The sequence below is a fragment of the Cynocephalus volans genome, chromosome 2, assembly GCF_027409185.1.
Source record: "Cynocephalus volans isolate mCynVol1 chromosome 2, mCynVol1.pri, whole genome shotgun sequence".
Lineage (NCBI taxonomy): Eukaryota > Metazoa > Chordata > Mammalia > Dermoptera > Cynocephalidae > Cynocephalus > Cynocephalus volans.
Window position 1 is genome coordinate 136414281 of NC_084461.1, and position 18110 is coordinate 136432390.

The 18110-nt window shown below is 37.8% G+C and overlaps 1 protein-coding gene across 2 annotated transcripts; it reads left to right on the forward strand.

Moving 5' to 3' along the window:
• The first annotated feature begins 7 nt into the window (after window positions 1-7).
• On the forward strand, window positions 8-17443 carry MFAP3 (microfibril associated protein 3). Of its 2 annotated transcripts, none has more exons than XM_063087854.1 (3): window positions 8-95; window positions 9830-10290; window positions 13320-17443. In XM_063087854.1, the coding sequence occupies exons 2-3, from the start codon at window positions 9996-9998 to the stop codon at window positions 14099-14101; spliced, it is 1077 nt and encodes a 358-aa protein (XP_062943924.1). In that variant the 5' UTR covers window positions 8-95; window positions 9830-9995; the 3' UTR covers window positions 14102-17443. The 2 variants fall into 2 exon arrangements, with proteins under 2 accessions (XP_062943924.1, XP_062943925.1); XM_063087855.1 differs by lacking the exon at window positions 8-95 and adding an exon at window positions 183-326.
• Window positions 17444-18110: the final 667 nt, after the last annotated feature.

Consider the following 18110-nt stretch of genomic DNA (forward strand, 5'->3'; position numbering starts at 1 on the left):
CGAGAACACTTCCGGGTCAAACAGCACTCCTCGAGCCGGAAAAGGCTCGCCACGGGTCCGGTGATGAGACCTCTATTGGAGTCGCTGCGAGAAAGGTACTGAGGGGTAGCCAGGCGTGGGTCGGGGTCGGACGTGAAAGGGGCTAGGTTGTTCGCCATCCCTATGAAGCCTGCCCTGGGTGGAGGAATTCGGTCGTTGAACCTTCACTGAGCACAAATATCTGCCAGGCACTACCCTGAGCGCCGTGGACTCACCGGTAAACGAGCAGACAAGGGCCCTGCTCTCAAGTAGCTGACAGTCTAGTGGACGAAGCAGACTATAAACAAGTAAGCAAACCGGATTATCTAAGGTAGTATTAAGTGCTGTAAAGAAATTTAGACAGGATAGTGGGACGGGACGGAGTGAGTGGATAATAAGCCTTATGAAGATTTGGAGTAGAGCATTACTGGCAAAGGGAATAGCAAGTGCCAAGGCCATCCAGTGGGAACAACTTAGCAAGGTCAAAGGGGAAAAAAGCCACCGTGGCTGGAGCAAAAAGGGCAAAATGAGAATGGAGGGAGATGAGGCCAGGCTCTTAGGCTCCAAATCATGTAAGGCATAAGAGCCAGGATAAGAAGTTTAACTTTTATTAGGAACTCAGTGGAAAATGATTGAAGGTTTCTAAGCAGAAGAGTAACATGCTCTAATTTATGACTTTAAGATTACTCCTGACCCTTCATCAGAAAGATGCATCTGATCTTCATTTGCCATTGGGAGTGGGAGTGCGTGAAACCCAGACTGACAGAGCCAGAAAGGGATTAAGACAACCTTATTGTATGGATATGAAAAATTGAATCCCAGAGAGGTAAAGGGACTTGGCCTTCTAAGAACACCCAGGTCTTCCAACTCCATTTAATGCCTTCAGAATTATCATAATGTCCAGATGTAATAATTGTCACTTCCTAAAACCCTTCAGATATTTCCCTTTGCTTTTGATGGTGGTTCTGTAAACTTAGATGCATCAGTATCACCTGGGAGCTTGCTAAAAATGCCTATTCCAAAAAAATATTGTGTAAGTATAAAATAGATAATTTCCTGATTTTCCGTTGTAATGGAAAATACATAGAATGTGAGGCTTACGTATGGAGTCTTGGTAAGCCACTTAACGGTTTCTTTATATTCTTATCTTTGAAATGCTGCTGATAATAATTATAGCAGCAGTTCTAAAACCTTTTGGTCTTAGAATTCTTTTATGCTTTTTGGGGGGGAGGGCAGGTAAGGGGATCTGAACCCTTGACCTTGATGTTATAACACCATGCTCTAACCAACTGAGAACTTCAAAGAATGTTTGTTATGTGGATTATATCTCTCGATGTTTACCATTTTAGAAATCAAAACAGAAGTTTCGAGAAAGTTATTAATTCATTTTAAAATAATGCACTTACTACATGTTAACATAAATAGCATTTCTGTTTAATAATAGAAATTATTGGAATGTCACTGTTTGACATTTTCAAAAATCTCTTTAATGTCTGGCTTAATAAAATACAGCTAGATTCTCATATCTCCTGCATTCATTCTCTTATTGTATATCTCATCATGTACTCGCCATACTGTGTGAGAATGAGTGCAAAATACAAATGTCTTAGTATTTTGAAAATAATTTTGAAAAAGTCTCTGGAACACGAAGGAGTCCCTTCTCCACTCTTTGAGAATCAATGAATTTGGATATTGTCATGATAATCAAAAAAATATGGACTTGATTTGTAAACCAGTGAAACTCTATGCACATCAAAAATGTAGGTGCTCAGGCCCTCCCCAGAGATGTCCAGTCAGTAAGTCAGAGTGGGACCAAGAAATCTGCATCTTCAACAAGCACCACATATTAATTCGATGTAAGCAGTCTAAAAATTACAGTTTGAGAAAACCAGTTATAGATGAGTTCTGCCTTCTAAAATCAAAAAAAGCTGTGTTTTCTTATCTTCAAATCTCTTCATTAACATTTTCCAGAACCTGAGACTGGGAAGTTAGTAAGAAGTTTGTAGCAGACACCTTTCTGACTACCAAGGTGATGAGTGTCTGAACTCAAAATGTTGAGCATTGGGCCGACCCCGTGGCGCACTCGGGAGAGTGCGGCACTGGGAGCGCAGCAACGCTCCCGCTGCCGGTTCGGATCCTATATAGGAATGGCCGGTGTGCTCACTGGCTGAGTACCGGTCACGAAAAAGACAAAAAAAAAAAATGTTGAGCATTTGCTACAGGCAGTGACCCTATGCAAAGGACTGAAGTTTTTAGACTTTTATTATTAAGCTTACAGTCTTTTGAACAGATAGATAACTGGTAAAATAGGTAAATTGATAAGTCTTACAGTAGAGTACTCTCAGTGTGCTAGGGAACTGACAGAGCAAAAGAAACTTGTCTGAAATTAAGAGGGTGGGGGTGAGAGTTTAGGGGAAAGGGCTTCTTAAATAAGGTGAAATTAGAGTTGGATATGTAGGGAGGATGGAATTTCTTCAGGAAAATGTTTGATGGGGAGGAACAGTTTTAAGCAGAAGGAACAACTAGAGCCAGAACTTTAAGATGAAGAGTTAATTGGCGAGAATAGAGAGTAAAACAAGCATGGTTGAAACTTTAAGACATGACAAGAAAGCTGGGAAAACTACAGGATTTAAGCAAAGAAAGGGATGATAATAATAATCAGCCTCCAGATGAGGAAACTGGGACCATGAGAGCACATCGTAACTAATTAGTGATATAGATACAACTAAATACCAAGCATAACTTCTAAATCCATTCATTCCTTCAGCAAGCAATTACTGTACATACAGGCACTGCTGGGCTTCTTTTTATGCTACCTGTCCTGCCACCTGAATCTTTTCCTAAAGAATTATGAATGCCAGATTGGAATTTTAAGCTTTTCTCATGGGCAGTGGAAAATCAAGAATAGATTTAAAAATCACCTTAACTTGCTTAGATTTGTGTTTAGGACCAATTCTGAAAAGGGCAGTGTTTAGATACATTAAAGGGATATGATTGGCATTAAGGATACCCGCTTAGAAAATTAAATGATAGTGTGGTTCCCAGGTGAGATAAAAGGACTGTTACCTAGGGCAGGGATAGTAGGATTTAACTGAAAAACACCTCAGAGGTGGAATAATAGTAACAATAGCATGTATTTATAATTTACCCACATTAGTTCATCTAATCCTCACAACTATCTTATCAGGTGGTTACTGTTAATAACCTTATTCAATAGATGTGAAAAATAAGACCTCATTAGCCCATTACTTCACCCAGGGATAGTCAGGCACTGTAACTCCAGAGCCCATGCTCCTAACCACCAAGCCATGATAATCCTATAATTTTGATATTGCAAAACTGGAAGAATTGTGTGGCTATCTTCCAAGCTATGCATATGCTAGACAAGTAGATCTGAGGATGACAGTGAGCAATTCTGTTTTAGTTATGCCGAGTTTAAGATATTTGGGGGTGTTTTAGAATATAGAAGAAAAAAATTGGGGGGGTGGGGAGATCATAAATCTAAGCCTGTTTCATCAATGTTTTTGTCATTTGCATCCAGTAGCTATTCAGCAAATTGTTTATGGCAAAAGATAAAAGTTACAAGTATAACTGAAATAATCCTGGGTTTGAAGCAAAGCTCCAATAAAGATAAGTAAAGATGTTTCTCAGTGTGCCAAAAAATATGTTGACGTTTGAGCTGCAACTGCCCAAATATCAGTTATGACGTGTGATGGCCCGAGGATACTACTGGGAGCATAAGGGCTATTTTAATTAGAAACTTTTAAGTAAATGTCCCTCAGAATGGTTATTGAATATTTCTAAACTTTTTTTGTTACAGAACCGTATAGTAATGCTTGAGTGTAAGCAGAACAACTTTGTTCTTTGCAAAGGATAGAGTACTGCTAAAAATCTGCTCTTCCTTTGCCTTTTCAGAGTACTATTTTGTCAATGGGCATGCCGCGTATGTAGGAACTCCTCCATTTTCCAAGTGTGACAGTGCAGGCAGAGAAGAGTGGATGAGATGAAAATACAGCCTAGAACACATTTAATTATGGAGAATGAAACATTAATATCCCAGTATATTTGGAGCAACAACAAAAAAATACCATCTGGGCATCAGCCTTTTTCCCCTTTTGAGTTATCCCAGAACTATTTCGGCAAACAACGGTTTCCTCAGCCAACTTAATATTGAGCCACCAGAACGGAAATCAGTCACATTACTTCCTTATTTACTCATGTTGAGAATTGGAGCAGAATAGAAATACTTTTTCTCTCAGAAGTTGGCAGGAACAGCAAGAAGGCAATCTGTTAGAGATGACAGCTATAGGCTCTTTTCTCTTTTTTATAATAATATAGTCAATATTCAAAATGATTTTCTAGGGTAAAATCATCTACCTTTCTGATTATTTATGATCCTAGCAAAGCTTACTTTCTATATACTACCTAAAAAGGAGAAAAAGAAGTTGGATTAAACTTGAATATCATGCTTATCTGTTTCATTCTCATTAGTGCTGAGGAAAGGTAATACTTTGCCAGTGTTTTCTCTCACAACTGCTCAACAACCTTTTATCTACAAGTGGCTTTTATCTCTTTGTAGCTCTAATCAGAAGTCCTTTGTGTTCAGGATGCCATGGTATGAGTATGAAGTACCCAGTATTGACTGGACATATAAAGCTATTAAGAGACCTGTTTCTCTCCTGGCATGAAATCAGTGTTATTAGGCTACTTCTGCCACCTTGGGCCTAAAAGCACTTTAGGGTGTTCATAGTGTTTTTCCAGACCCTGTCTTGTAGGTTTCTCTAAACTTCTAGTAGAGGCAAATGTCTGTGTCTGTACAAAACAGGAACTACAAATCTTGGCCACATAGACAGTTTGCTTGCCACATGCCAGTGTGTCAGGAGAAGAATAGAGATCAAAGATGGGGATTGCCCAGTAGCCACAGCCACAGTTCAGGCATTTTTAGTAAACTTAATCTTTTTTCCCCTATCTAACCATTTCCCCACTCCCTTCCTTGTTTTCACGTTGTCTTCTTTTTTGTGATTTTAATTTTGAATATAATTGAAGATGTGTATTTCTTTTTTAAAAAAACAAACAAACAAAAAGTTGTATTAGAGCCGGGACATAGAATTCTGTCAGGAGCAGAGCAGAGTCAGTCTCTCTTTCTTTCCCCTGCTCCCTGCCTCATGCAATCTCTGTCCTCTTACTGCTCTTTCCCTTCTCCATCCCTGTTGTCCTTTCTCTCAGCTTCTCCTTGTATGTGGCCCATACCTGACTGCCTTAGCCCCATGTATGCTTTCTCTTCCTCAAATGGCGCTAACCCACAAGTGTCTCTTCTAAAACAAAGATTCTGATTGGCTTAGCTGATGGATTGACTTCCCCCTGGGCCCAAAAAGATAGAGGCAGGGCTCAAAAAAGGGAGCCATAGGCTGAGTAGATCACAACAAAGATTCTCAACCACAAACCCAGGACACATAAAAACAATGTAACATATCATGGTTGGGATCCAAGCTCAATTTACAGTGCCTGTTTGATCTGTATTGTTGTAAAATATTTATTTGCAGTAAGAAAAAGAAAAATGTGAAATTTTAAATTAAAGATTAAAATTGCATAATGCCCCTCCCCCAAGTTTTTAAATAGTTGAATGATATTCTGAATAAAAGTGTTTTATAATGGTTTAACTGTCAGTAGTATATTTTAGCACAGTATCTAGAAGACGTATCTGAAGAATCTTCAACAATAACAATAACTTGAGCTTATTTAGTGATTACTATTGCCAGACTCTGTTTTGCATATACTATCTCATTCAGATTTCTCAATAATCATATGAGAATAGGTACTATTATTTTCCCCATTTTAAAGATGAGGAGACTGAGGCACACAGATTAAGTAATGTACAAAAGTTCCAAGGCTTGTCAGAGTCAGAACCAGGATTAAAATCAAGGAAATCTGGCTCCAGAGTAATCTAAATCCAGAATAGAATGTGAATGATTAGTTCTCTCATATTGAAAGTGTTCAGTCTGTAGCACCATTAGGCAGGATTGTTGTAAAAGGAAATAACAAGCTATGTTAGTGGCCTCTTGATGCCAATCCATGGACCCACTGCCTCAGAATCAGCCAGGGAAGTAATTAAAAACCTCAGATTCCAAGGCCCAAACCCAGAGATTCTTACTACATCTGGGGTGGGACCCAGGAATTTACACTTTTAACAAGCTCTAGGTGATTGTGATATTCAACTTGGTTTGGAAACTCTGGACTTTTGATGATCTTTTATTCTCATCATTATCTTCTGGGACAAGATGATAAATGAAGACTTTAGGGGTTGGGAGTCAATTTGAAGAGTGCCTTTAGGTAGGTACCTTTAAAGTCTTTTGAGATTGTTACCATTGGCTGTTCTTGTCTCAGAATATAATAGGTGCTAGTAAATGTATGTCAGTTTAAGTAATTATGTTCATTGTTGTATAACATTATTCAATTTATAAAGATCCATTACATACTTTATCAAATTTAAACTAATCTCCATCAGTATTTATTGAGCGTATGCTAGTTATGATGTATAGCAATAAAAAATATAGTCCCTGTGGTTAAGGGGCTCATAAGTGAGATGGGGGTAGACTGCTTAGAGTACAGAGCAGCATATGCCAGAGCCAGATGAGTAGTGTGGGTAGTGAAGGCTTTGGTGGGTCAGGGAGAAGATATCCTTTATCTGGGTTTACTCTGGAAGCCTTGTGTTCATGAGGACACTGCTTGCCCTGCAGCCCTCCTTTGTGGAGGTTGTTCATTCTCCCGAAGCTCCTGAATCTCAGCTCAGGGAGAGTAGGTTCATTTACACTATTTCTAGTTTCTTCTCCACTAGCTGCCTTGATCTTGGGAGGACATGACCATTCCCATAGGTGGTATACCAAACTCCGGAGCCTCTCAATTCTTTGACCTCTTCATCTTGACAAGTGTCTCCTTCACTCACTTCAGCCACTGCAGTTCCCAAAGTCCATCTCCAATTTTGCCATTGGCCCTATCTCTTCCCCTCTAGAATCCAGAGTGAAACCCAACATTTTCTGGTCACCACCTTTTATTACCACAACTTGTAGCTCTTTTTTCTGAACACTTCCTGACCAGTGACCCTCTGCTTTTTCTCAATCCTCTGTCCATCTACCTGGAGTACTTCCATTTTTGATTCCTGTTTATCCCTCAGGTCCTGCTGCACACCTTACTTTCTCAGAAGGCTTTCTGTGATGAGGATAGCCACCCATGTTGGGTACTCCTGTAGCATCCTGTATTTTCTCTTGGGTGGTATTGAACATATTTTGTATATGTTTAGTTATTGTCTATATCCTCTGCCAGATTGAGATCTGTGAAAGGAGAGACGACGTCCGTAGGACAGTAGGTTGGCACAAAGGTGCTTAATAGATACTATTGAAAAGATGAAAATATATACCTCTAGTCTAAAACTCAGTAGTGAGAAAGGATGGGGAGGAGGGAGATGGCAGGATAAAAAATGATGTGGTATTAGAATAAACTGGAGTGGGGGGCGGGGGTTGTTTTTGTTTTTCCTACAAAGAGAGCAAGACTCCAGCTCATAGCCTTAAGCAGATGGCAGTATCTCTGGAAGTTAATAACACTACTCTGCTTTCATTGTACTTGTGTGTGTATTTAGTTTTATCCACAGAAGTGATAATAGGATTTCCTTTTTAAATAAATGAATGAAAATAAAATAATAAGTTGATTCAAAGGAAAAGTATAAATGATGGTAATTTAGTACTTGAATATAGCCACACACACACACAAAATCATGACAGTAGAAGGAGTGGGCGAAATTTAGAAAATGCTGGCTTGAATGAAGCCACAGGAGCTCGTTATAAAAGTCTGAGGAAAGTCTGGAGCACTTTTCAGCACATTCATAGCCTATCAACATTAATGACAAAATCATGTATGCCAATTGTTGTATATCTTGTAGTGAAAAAGAATTTGGGAGATTGCATGTCAAGCCCCAAGCACAGTTCCTGGCTTATGGCCATCATTCAGTATATATTTCCATTGTTTTCGACTATTGCCACCTCCTAAAAAAAGGAGACCAGGTTTTAATCTGGGTTCTCCTACTAACTTCTAGCATAGTCTTACGAAGCAAGTCACTGTGAATAGATTTGGTTAGAATAGATTTCGGTTAAATCCCCTCCGATGCCCAAGTTTTTGTTTCCGTCAGTGTCATTTTAGTGGGGTTTTAGAAAGAAATGGAAATAAACGTGTTCAATCTATTATGTATTGCTAAAGTCTGAAATTTTTTGTTTTACTCTAAATAGTCAATCCTTAAATTTTAAAGATTTAGAAAATTATTTATTGTCATTATATTCAACCATCCTTTCAAGGGCTAATGAAAATTAAATGACATTTACAACTTATAGTAATTCAGACTTTTAGGAGTTTAATGGCAAAATACAATGATCCATTGCTTTTTATGTTCTGTGATCAAGCAGCCTTCATGTAAGTATGAAAGAGAGTGTCATTTCTAAAACTAATTATCTTGGGCCTTTACAAGAAATAAAGCTAGGCATTTCATCCCATATTTTATAGAAGTAGAAGTTGAAATTTTTCTTTGAGTCAGTGGTTTTAAAGGGGAATCGGGGCTGGCTAGTTATAAAGCTTAGTTGGTTAAAGCATGGCGCTGATAACAGCCAGGTCCAGGGTTCAATCCCTGTACTGGCCAGCTGCCAAATAAATAAAAGGGAATCAAATTACCGGGAAGATGATCATACTAGACTGGGATGTTACTTTGCTTTTTATTCATAACATCTTGCTCTTCTTTTAAATTTGCCTAACAATCTTTCCATGTAGTTTTTATATTTACATTTCTACCAGCTAGACACTTAAGATGTCAGTTCTCCCTTTAGCTAATTTTATAGACTTTTTTTTTTTTTTTAAGATGACCAGTAAGGGGATCTTAACCCTTGACTTGGTTTTGTCAGAACCATGCTCACCCAGTGAGCTAACTGGCCATCCCTATATGGGATCCGAACCCGTGGCCTTGGTGTTATCAGCACCACACTCTCCTGAGTGAGCCACGGGCCGGCCCTAATTTTATAGACTTTGAGCTAGAAATTTGGTATTTTTATAAACTGTTAAATATGCTCTATTTTGTCTCTTGATAATGAAGAAACTATTAAAGGAAAATTCTTTTATCTAACATTCTTGCCTGAGAGAGGTTTTATAGCCTCAGAAGTCAATATCTCTATTTATGTATATGCAATAAGTATAATTTTCTTCGTAATATTAAAACCAAAAAACTACGTCAAGTGTCCCTGCATTATTTATATCTAATATATCTATGTACTTGAATTACTCAAAATTTTAGCTTCATGTTTATGATTATGATGTACCAGTTGATTTACATTATTGATATAACAACAGATGGTAATGATGCAGGTTGAAATAAAAGATCATTGAGCTAAATATTTTAGCATTCATTGGCTCCCTGTTGCATAGAATTTGTCAGAGTGAAATAGAATCATAGCATTTCAGAACTGGAAGTGTCCTTAGAGATTATCTCATCTAGTCCCTCATTTGACAGATGAGAAAGCAGAAGCCCAGAGAGAATGCTATTTGCCAAGGTCGTACAGCTAGTTAGTAGCAAAGCTGGGACCAGAATCTAAGTCTGCTGTTTCCTAATTCATTGCTTTTTTTACTGTCTCTGTGTGAGATTTTTAGGTGGTTGTTCTCTCTAATCACTCTCTGTCAGCACCAATTATTTAATCAGTTTCACATATATTTATGGAACATACAGAGTTTTACCCCATTATAAGTCTCAGTTGGTTAAACTTTGTATCTGACTTTCTTTTAGGTTGGTCTCCGCTCATGTCTTTTAATCTTGAAGACTTCAAAATACACTTGGATCTACCACTCTTTCGGAAAACATCTCTACCAAGCAATAAATTACCCACTGTACTCTTATATTATAGAAGTTTTTGAGTTCTCCAAATCTAATCAAGATTTCCTTCCATTTTCCCATGAAGCCACATTATTGCTTATTCACTTTAGTGGTGAGTGTTATTGTGCCAGCTGCTTTTGTTTTGGAAGATGTGGACTTCAACCAAATGTCCCCACTGGGAGCAAATCATAGTTCTTACAATGCTTCATTTCCCCTAAGCTTTGAACTCTCAGCAAATTCCCACTCAGGTGATGATGTCATCATAGCCAAAGAGGGAACTAGCATTTCAATCGAGTGTCTTCTCACAGTTGGTCACAATGAAGATGTCCATTGGTACAACTCAAAAGGACAACAGCTGGATGGCAGAGGCAGAGGTAATGTGTCAGGGTGTAAATAATCAAGTTTACTCATTTCCTGTTTTGCCTTCTTGGTTTTATCATACCTTAACAAGAAATCTCAAAGATGAGGTGCCAGGGTGAATAGTTTAAAACTTTTGGAAGGCCTGGAGTGCTGTACCTATCAGAAAAAGCAAAGTAATTATAATTATTTAACCAGAAGAAGAAGAAAAAAAGAATTGTTATAAGTAAATAAAGGTATTCGCATGATGACAATGAGGTATTTTCTTTCCTCTTGATGTGTTGATTTCTTCATTGAAAGTGACTAAATCAGGACTGCTGCATATAGTTGTGCAAGCAGTGCTCTGAACAGCTCCAAAGGCACCATTCGTCTAGACTGCAATGTGAATTGTACAGTATGGTTGCCCTTTGTGAACATGCATCAGGAAGGATTTTAGCTGGTCTTAAGGAAATTTGTCATAAATTTTTTGCTGTGAAATGAGTTACAATGAATGTTAAAGGAAATGTAGAATGTTTTTAAATATGAGTATAAATCTGTGTATAAAACTTTTTGAGTCCCTCTGAGAGTTAGACACCGTGGAACTGTATAAGGCCTTCCAGTTCATTTTTTTTCTATTCTTTATCTTAATTTACTTGAAAACAGGGAAGTTTCTCTTGCTTTTTTTCTCAGTCTTAAAAATCACAAAAACATAACAATAATGCGACCAAAGTCTATGTTTTGACTAGTTTTTATTTAATTTTGCTATTTGTGGGCCTATGAACACTTCTTAATCCAGACTACTATTTCTTTAACCAGTGTTCTGTTAGAAAGATCTTTTTGGTGGGTACTTGAATTATAAAGTACCTCAAAAAGTAATCACCATGGAAATCCAAAAGGATGAAGATTAAGTTCTGGGATCCCTACAAGCTACACTTTCAGAAAAAGCCATCTTATCTTTTCTGCAAGAAAGATAGTCTAACCTCTTGAAAAATAAAGGATACTGGTTATTCATTTTACGGTGGAAAATAGAAAAGGAGACAAGTGGTATTTCCTTCAGAAGTATATGCTAAACATTTTAACCTTTACACACTGAGTAACTGGTCACCAAGGATTGAAGAGTTTGAATTGTTAGAACAGAGTATTTCTAATCAGCTTGTTAAAAATACAAACCTATTGAATCAGAATCTCTAGAGTAGTATCCAGAATGTGTATTTTGAACATGATTTGGGGTTCTGCATGTGGACTCACTGGCCTAGACTCCTATCTCCTTTAGGCTCTAAGAAATCCTGACCAAACACACCTGTGATTTTGAATTATTCAGTAGGTATGATCATTATAGACTGACTGCATAAACAAAGCCTTAGGTTAGGACAAGACCAGCCAAGTGGAATGGCAGTTTCATCCTGTTTTGCCTTTACTTTGAAAACCACTAACATCTATCATTGATGCTTTCAGCAGCAGCTCTGGAAAATTGTATTAAATTTTATGAATCTCAAGTGAGAGGAGTTTAAAGAGCATGTCAGTCTAGTATAAGGTTCATAAATCTTGAGGTATTATCAGCATGTGAGCTAGAGAGTTTAGATGTGGCTGTAGTAGAGTGGTTGATGAATGGAGTCTATGTAGTTTATCATACTTTGAATTCAGACTGTCTTTTCCATAGCTCCAAGTTCATAGAACAGAACCTTATGGAAAAATGGCTGTATTCATAACTACATGTTTTCCTCCTCTTTTTGTATTAGTGAAGCAATGGCTCTTAAAAATAAATATAGCTATAGAATTTAGATACGTTTTGATGATGATAAAAATGGGCACAATCCAGAGTGCTTACTAATTTATATGCTACTAAAATAATCCACAACCATACAATCTTGGGGGTGAAAGAAATTTTGAGGATTAGGCAATCAGGTGATACTTAACAAGCAGTCACCCACCCTAGAGATGGGACGGCTCCACTAGTCATTGGGATGCATATCTGCACCCCAGGTTAGTCCATCCATCCCACTATTGAATGGCTTTTGTAATTAAAGCACAGAGTGTTGTGGGAATTTACCACAAAGGTGGGAATGTGCAGGCAGAGCCAAGTTATTGAAGGATGTTGAATCAAGGTATGTGGTCAATATGTTCTGCTTTTCATATACTTGTGTACTTTTTTTTTTTTTTTTTTGGCAGCTGACCAATAGAGGGATCCCAACCCTTGACCTTGGTGCTACAAGGCTGTGTTCTCACCAACTGAGCTAACCAGCCAGCCCCACTTGTAGACTTTTGTATATGCGTCCCCTGAGTGAAGATACCTTCATGTATGACAGAGAGGCAGCATCTTATAGGTTTAAAACAGAAGCATAAACATCTTAAGGGCAACTGTATTCTCTTTGCCAAGTTGTTCGTTTACCCTGACTTGTGAGATGTATCTTGGCTTGTGCTTCATTTACTTTTGCCAGAAGTCAAGATATCATCATCAACAAACCTTTCCTAATAAAAATTAATATGTACAAGGCATATCAGATTAGTTGGTTAGTAATTGAACAAATGCATTAAACTGCTAGGTTTTTTTAAAAAGTAACTTTTATTTATTGTTATAAAAGTTCATTATGGAAAGTGAGCAAACAGTTAAATAAAAGGAAGAAAATTTTATAACAATTTAAAATGTCATTATTTTAAACCATTGTTTTATACTTCTGAGGCATTTCCTTCTAGTATATGAAAATGTATAGGTGGAGATTATGTGTAGACATACACACATATATAAACAATTTTTTATGATTATTCATTTAGCATTATGTAGAAATACTTGTCTACCTGAAAGACTTTTTATTTCTAGCAGTGAAAAGGAAGCTATGGTAATTATTACTGTCAGGAAAGATGATCTTGATTTTCTTTTTAAGTTCCAGGCTAATTAAATTCTGACTGTGGACACAGTAATCTGCCCTTGTTTATTTGATTTAAACAAACAGTAGATTCTAACAGATGAGTTAAAGTGCTTTCATGAAGAGGTGGAGGAAGGCAGCTGTTATATGTAGTAATAATATTCTCTATGCTGTAATTTTTTTCATTTCTGTTGGATTATCAGGTGGAAAATGGTTGGTTTCTGATAACTTCCTAAACATCACCAACGTAGCCTTTGATGACCGTGGGCTCTATACATGCTTCGTCACCTCTCCAATTCGTGCCTCCTACTCTGTCACCCTACGAGTCATCTTCACCTCAGGAGACATGAGTATCTACTATATGATTGTTTGCCTGATTGCCTTTACAATCACTCTTATCTTGAATGTCACACGGCTGTGCATGATGAGCAGCCATCTTCGCAAGACTGAGAAGGCCATCAATGAATTCTTCAGAACTGAAGGGGCTGAGAAACTTCAGAAGGCCTTTGAGATTGCAAAACGCATCCCTATCATCACCTCAGCCAAGACTCTGGAGCTCGCCAAAGTCACACAATTTAAGACCATGGAGTTTGCTCGTTATATTGAAGAACTGGCAAGAAGCGTTCCTCTTCCACCCCTTATTCTAAACTGTCGGGCCTTTGTTGAGGAGATGTTTGAGGCTGTGCGAGTGGATGACCCTGATGACCTGGGAGAAAGAATTAAAGAGAGACCTGCCTTGAATGCTCAAGGTGGCATCTATGTCATTAACCCAGAGATGGGGCGGAGTAATTCACCAGGAGGAGATTCAGATGATGGTTCTCTGAATGAACAGGGCCAGGAGATAGCAGTTCAGGTTTCTGTCCACCTTCAGTCAGAGACCAAAAGTATTGACACAGATTCTCAAGACAGCAGTCATTTCAGCCCGCCTGATGATACAGGATCAGCCGAATCTAACTACAAAGGTGGGGCATATGAAAACTGTTAGCTATGAGCTATCACTATACCTATAATAACAGTTCTCAGAAAAGGAACCTATTTCTTGGAGGAAATAACATTTTTACCAAAAGGTGATCGGGTTTTCCCTTTGTTAATATTAAGCACATCAGAACATGAATTGCCAAAATCTTTGTGAAAATGCAGTGTTTTCCTATATAATATTTCTCAGTCATTTTCCTTGAGCTTGATTAAATGATGCATGTTAGGATTTAAAGGAGCCTAAGAGCTAAACATGATGGGTAAAGTACTGAACTAAGAGTCTCATGGTTTCTCTTCTGGTCGCAGATCTTCCATTGGTTAGATCTGACACTTAACTTGAGGCCTCAGTGTTCCCATCAATAAAATAAGGGATTTGCATTAAATAAGATCTAAAGTTGTTTCTAGCCCAATAACTACTTACCCTTCAGCTTTAAACTACCAAAATTTTTAGCACATCTCTAAGAGAACCTTTCCCTAGACTTTTAGTCTCTTATTTTGGAGAAAACCAACCTGAGACTTTATTTTGTAATCCAGATTTCTACACCAGTGTACAGACGTGTGGGTGTTTTTCAGATATTTCACCTTGTGGAGCATGTAATTATATGTGTGAGGTTGGATCTTTTTGATGTAGCACATGTCTGTTATACAGATAGCAAGACGCTAACTGTTCATTAGTAAACTATTTTGCGTGAGTAAATTGGTCCTTCTTGGGGTATATCATGTCTTTTTAATTTACTGAGACATCACTTAGTTTATTGAGACTGGCAGTGATTTCCCAACTGATATCCCAAAGTGAGGAATTTGTTCCTAAGGAATAATGTCTTTGATGCTTTTAGAATAAGATCAATGAAAAATCATGTTTGGCAAATGATGGATTTTGATAATTCTGTTAATAAAATTCCTCAGGCTTTCCTTTTCTGAAAGAACTGGACTCTGTAAGTAGGGTCTATGTTTGGGATCCCATTCTAAGAAAACCCAGAGCTGGATTCCTCATTCAGACCTCTGTCAACACTCTCGCACTCTGTGGTCTTAAGTATGGTGCTAAAGGTTTAGCCTCCTTATCTTGTTTGTTTTGTTGATATTTTATTGTAGAAGTGTTTATTTTTTGTACTTCAGATACATAATTCTAAGCTAGGGCTGCATTTGTGGCCTTTCTGAGAAGCACTAACCTGAAATAAAATTAGATAATTATGTGTGATGTGTTACTATATTAAAGTACACACACACACACACACATACACACACACACAAATAATGTAGACATAAAGAGGGGGAAAAATGATGGATGATGCCACCTGGTTCAGCTGTGTATAATAAACACTTAAGATGTCATTTCTTGCCTGGATGAGATCTGATATAATGGAATTGTAAATACTCTTCAGAGCTATTTCTTCAGCTCCAGGAAGCTTGGTGCCATATAATTTTAAGAACTTAGCTGTGGAGCTCCATTTGGTGCTTCACGTTTCTTCATTTGGCTTCTGATTATTGAAGCATTACTTAAACTAGAGGCTCCTGAGGGAAACGTACAGAGGAGGTATTATCAGGATTTTAATTTAAGGTTTCAGAGGAGGACAGGAAATTCAAAGCATGACCAGATAGAATTCATGCCTCCCTTTGTCCAGGCTTATCAGAAGTAATACATCTGCTCTGGATAACATAAATGAATCAATGTGCAGTTCTATCAGGTGGCATTATGTATAAAGATAATGCTGCCTTTTCTGTCTCAGGCTGTTTCCATGGAAACCTCCAGAGCCAAACAAAAGCTACCAATCATTTAGCCAAAGCTTGCTTTGGCTCATAGACCTGTGTTTCTTTAAGGAAAACTACTTTCATATATTTGGTAATGAGAGCAAGGGCTCTTGAGCATATCCTAGATTATAGACCACTTTTTCCATTCAAACAATGTTTCTCTTGAAAAATTAATAAATGTTCAAATCCTTTGGGGTCAGTCCCCTGAATATCCCTCAGATCTTTAGACAGTACTCCCAACACTGTCCCAACGTAGCAGGTTTAGGATCATTTCTTAGAAGGTAGCTTGTCACATTAAAGAGAATGGTGTTACCCAACAAGTTCTCATAAGGGATATTAGTGTTTGGAATCCTGAAGTAGACATATTTAATGATTGAAGTCCTGGGAAACAGAACTTTTGAAAAATTGGGAAATATTTTTTAAATCTGTAGGTTTGCACAATATTACATAATAATTAAATACAGGCTACTCCATTGTGTCCTTGATAAATTATTTTAGAAACATAACTGTGACCTAATTTGGTGGCCAAAGTAACTGGTTTACTCTGAATGTTCCAGGTTATGGTGTCATTGATGAAGAATTAAAGTAGGTCAGAATTAAATCAGAGTTGGTATTATTTTGTAAAGCTAGTTTTCAAGAGGAAGAAAACCACACTTACTAATGTTTTTTGTATCTAATCAAATACTCTTCATATATAATTAACACTTCTTAAGTTATCCTTTTGTAAAATCCTTAACCTTTTGAACTTAAACTACAGTCTAAAATCTTTTGACAATAACGGTAGTGTAATTATCTTTTTGTCTCACTGGATTTTATAGTTAGTGAAAAATGCTTTTACCCAACAAAATGTATTTAAAATAGTTCTGTCATCTCATTTGTAAATTTTGTCTTGGATTGTGACTTAATGAATCTTATTGTCCTTATGAAATGGTAGCTTAGTGAAATAAATTTACCAAAAACTGGCATTTAACCATCTTTATAGATTCCTTACCAGCCAAAACCGGATAGACAAGTATCTTTTGAGCTGGTACCCCACCTGAGTTTATAGGTAATTCGATAACCACCTATCCTCAAAGTTGGGTCTGTTGTGATAGTTTAATTCGAGTCAGGGCCAGTGAGCATTTATATTTTCTACCAGCTACCTTGATATAAATATCATGGGAGTTGCTGACCTCGAGTGGTTGTGAAAAGGCTCCTGGCTTTCTTGCCTCACTTAACATCTGTTAGTCAGAGCAGTATCTGCACACTGCTTTTCCTTCTTTCCTCTAGCCACAGGGAGCCCCTTGATCCAGTCCTCTCCATACCCTGCATGTCATTTTACCCTAGATCAGACTTTTGTCTCGGATCCCAGAGCAGCACAGGAGGAGCACTTCATGCCTGTTTTCTAGAGCCCAACCAGTCATGGGTGCTACCCTTGTCTCTATACACCAGCAGTTGTAATGCACGTGTGCTTTATTTCCTGAGTCACCACTAAGAGAATGCAGTCTTCTCATGTAGGCCAGGAATGTTGAAAATCCTCAGCCTTATATAAAAACTGGATTCTCATTAATACATTTCACAAAGGTACATGAGTATTATTTGATATGGTTCAGATAAGATTTAAATGGTCAGCATTTTAATAAATATTTGCATTATAATTTTGTCCTTTTTAAAAAAAAAAGTTGTACTTGGATGTAATTTATTAAATGTTCAACAGTGTATTTCATTTGTCTGAAATCTTCTATAGAGTCTATTTCATTTTTATGTGTGATTGATTTTAAAAAGGAGTAAATTTGGATTCAACCTGCATTCCATCATGGTTAGCCACTTTAACCTTACAAATACTTACTAAGCATCTATATGTTTTTGGTGCTATGAGCCTCAGTGAAATAGGTATCCTGCCCACAACAAGCCTGCAGATACCAGACTGTCCTCTTTGGGCCCGAATATAGCAATTTCCCACTTCTGCAGTATAGCATTCCTGGCAAAGGCAAGAGCTTGAGAAAAGGCCCATAGATAAAAGGATTTAGTACATGTTTTGGAAAGCATGTGATTAGTGTGTAAAGTTTATAATGATGCTTGGCAGCCGGGAGGGGTAGTTCTGGTAGACGCAAATCTGCAGTCCCATAGGAGTGAAGGGTGGTGATGAGAAATGGACATGGAAAAGCACAGGGTCCCAGGAGGCAGGTAAAAAGAACAGGTGGGTGGTGTGACTCGTGACTTAAATGCCACAGACTTAGAATAAAAACCTAGCCCCTCTCTCCCTATGGCAAAAGTTCCTGATTTCACCA

Excerpts from the sequence above, each read along its gene's own strand:
- MFAP3 (XM_063087854.1), top strand. The coding sequence starts at position 9,996 with ATGAAGCCACATTATTGCTTATTCACTTTAGTGGTGAGTGTTATTGTG. Across the intron at positions 10,291-13,319 it reads GCTGGATGGCAGAGGCAGAG|GTGGAAAATGGTTGGTTTCT; the intron begins GTAATGTGTCAG and ends TTGGATTATCAG.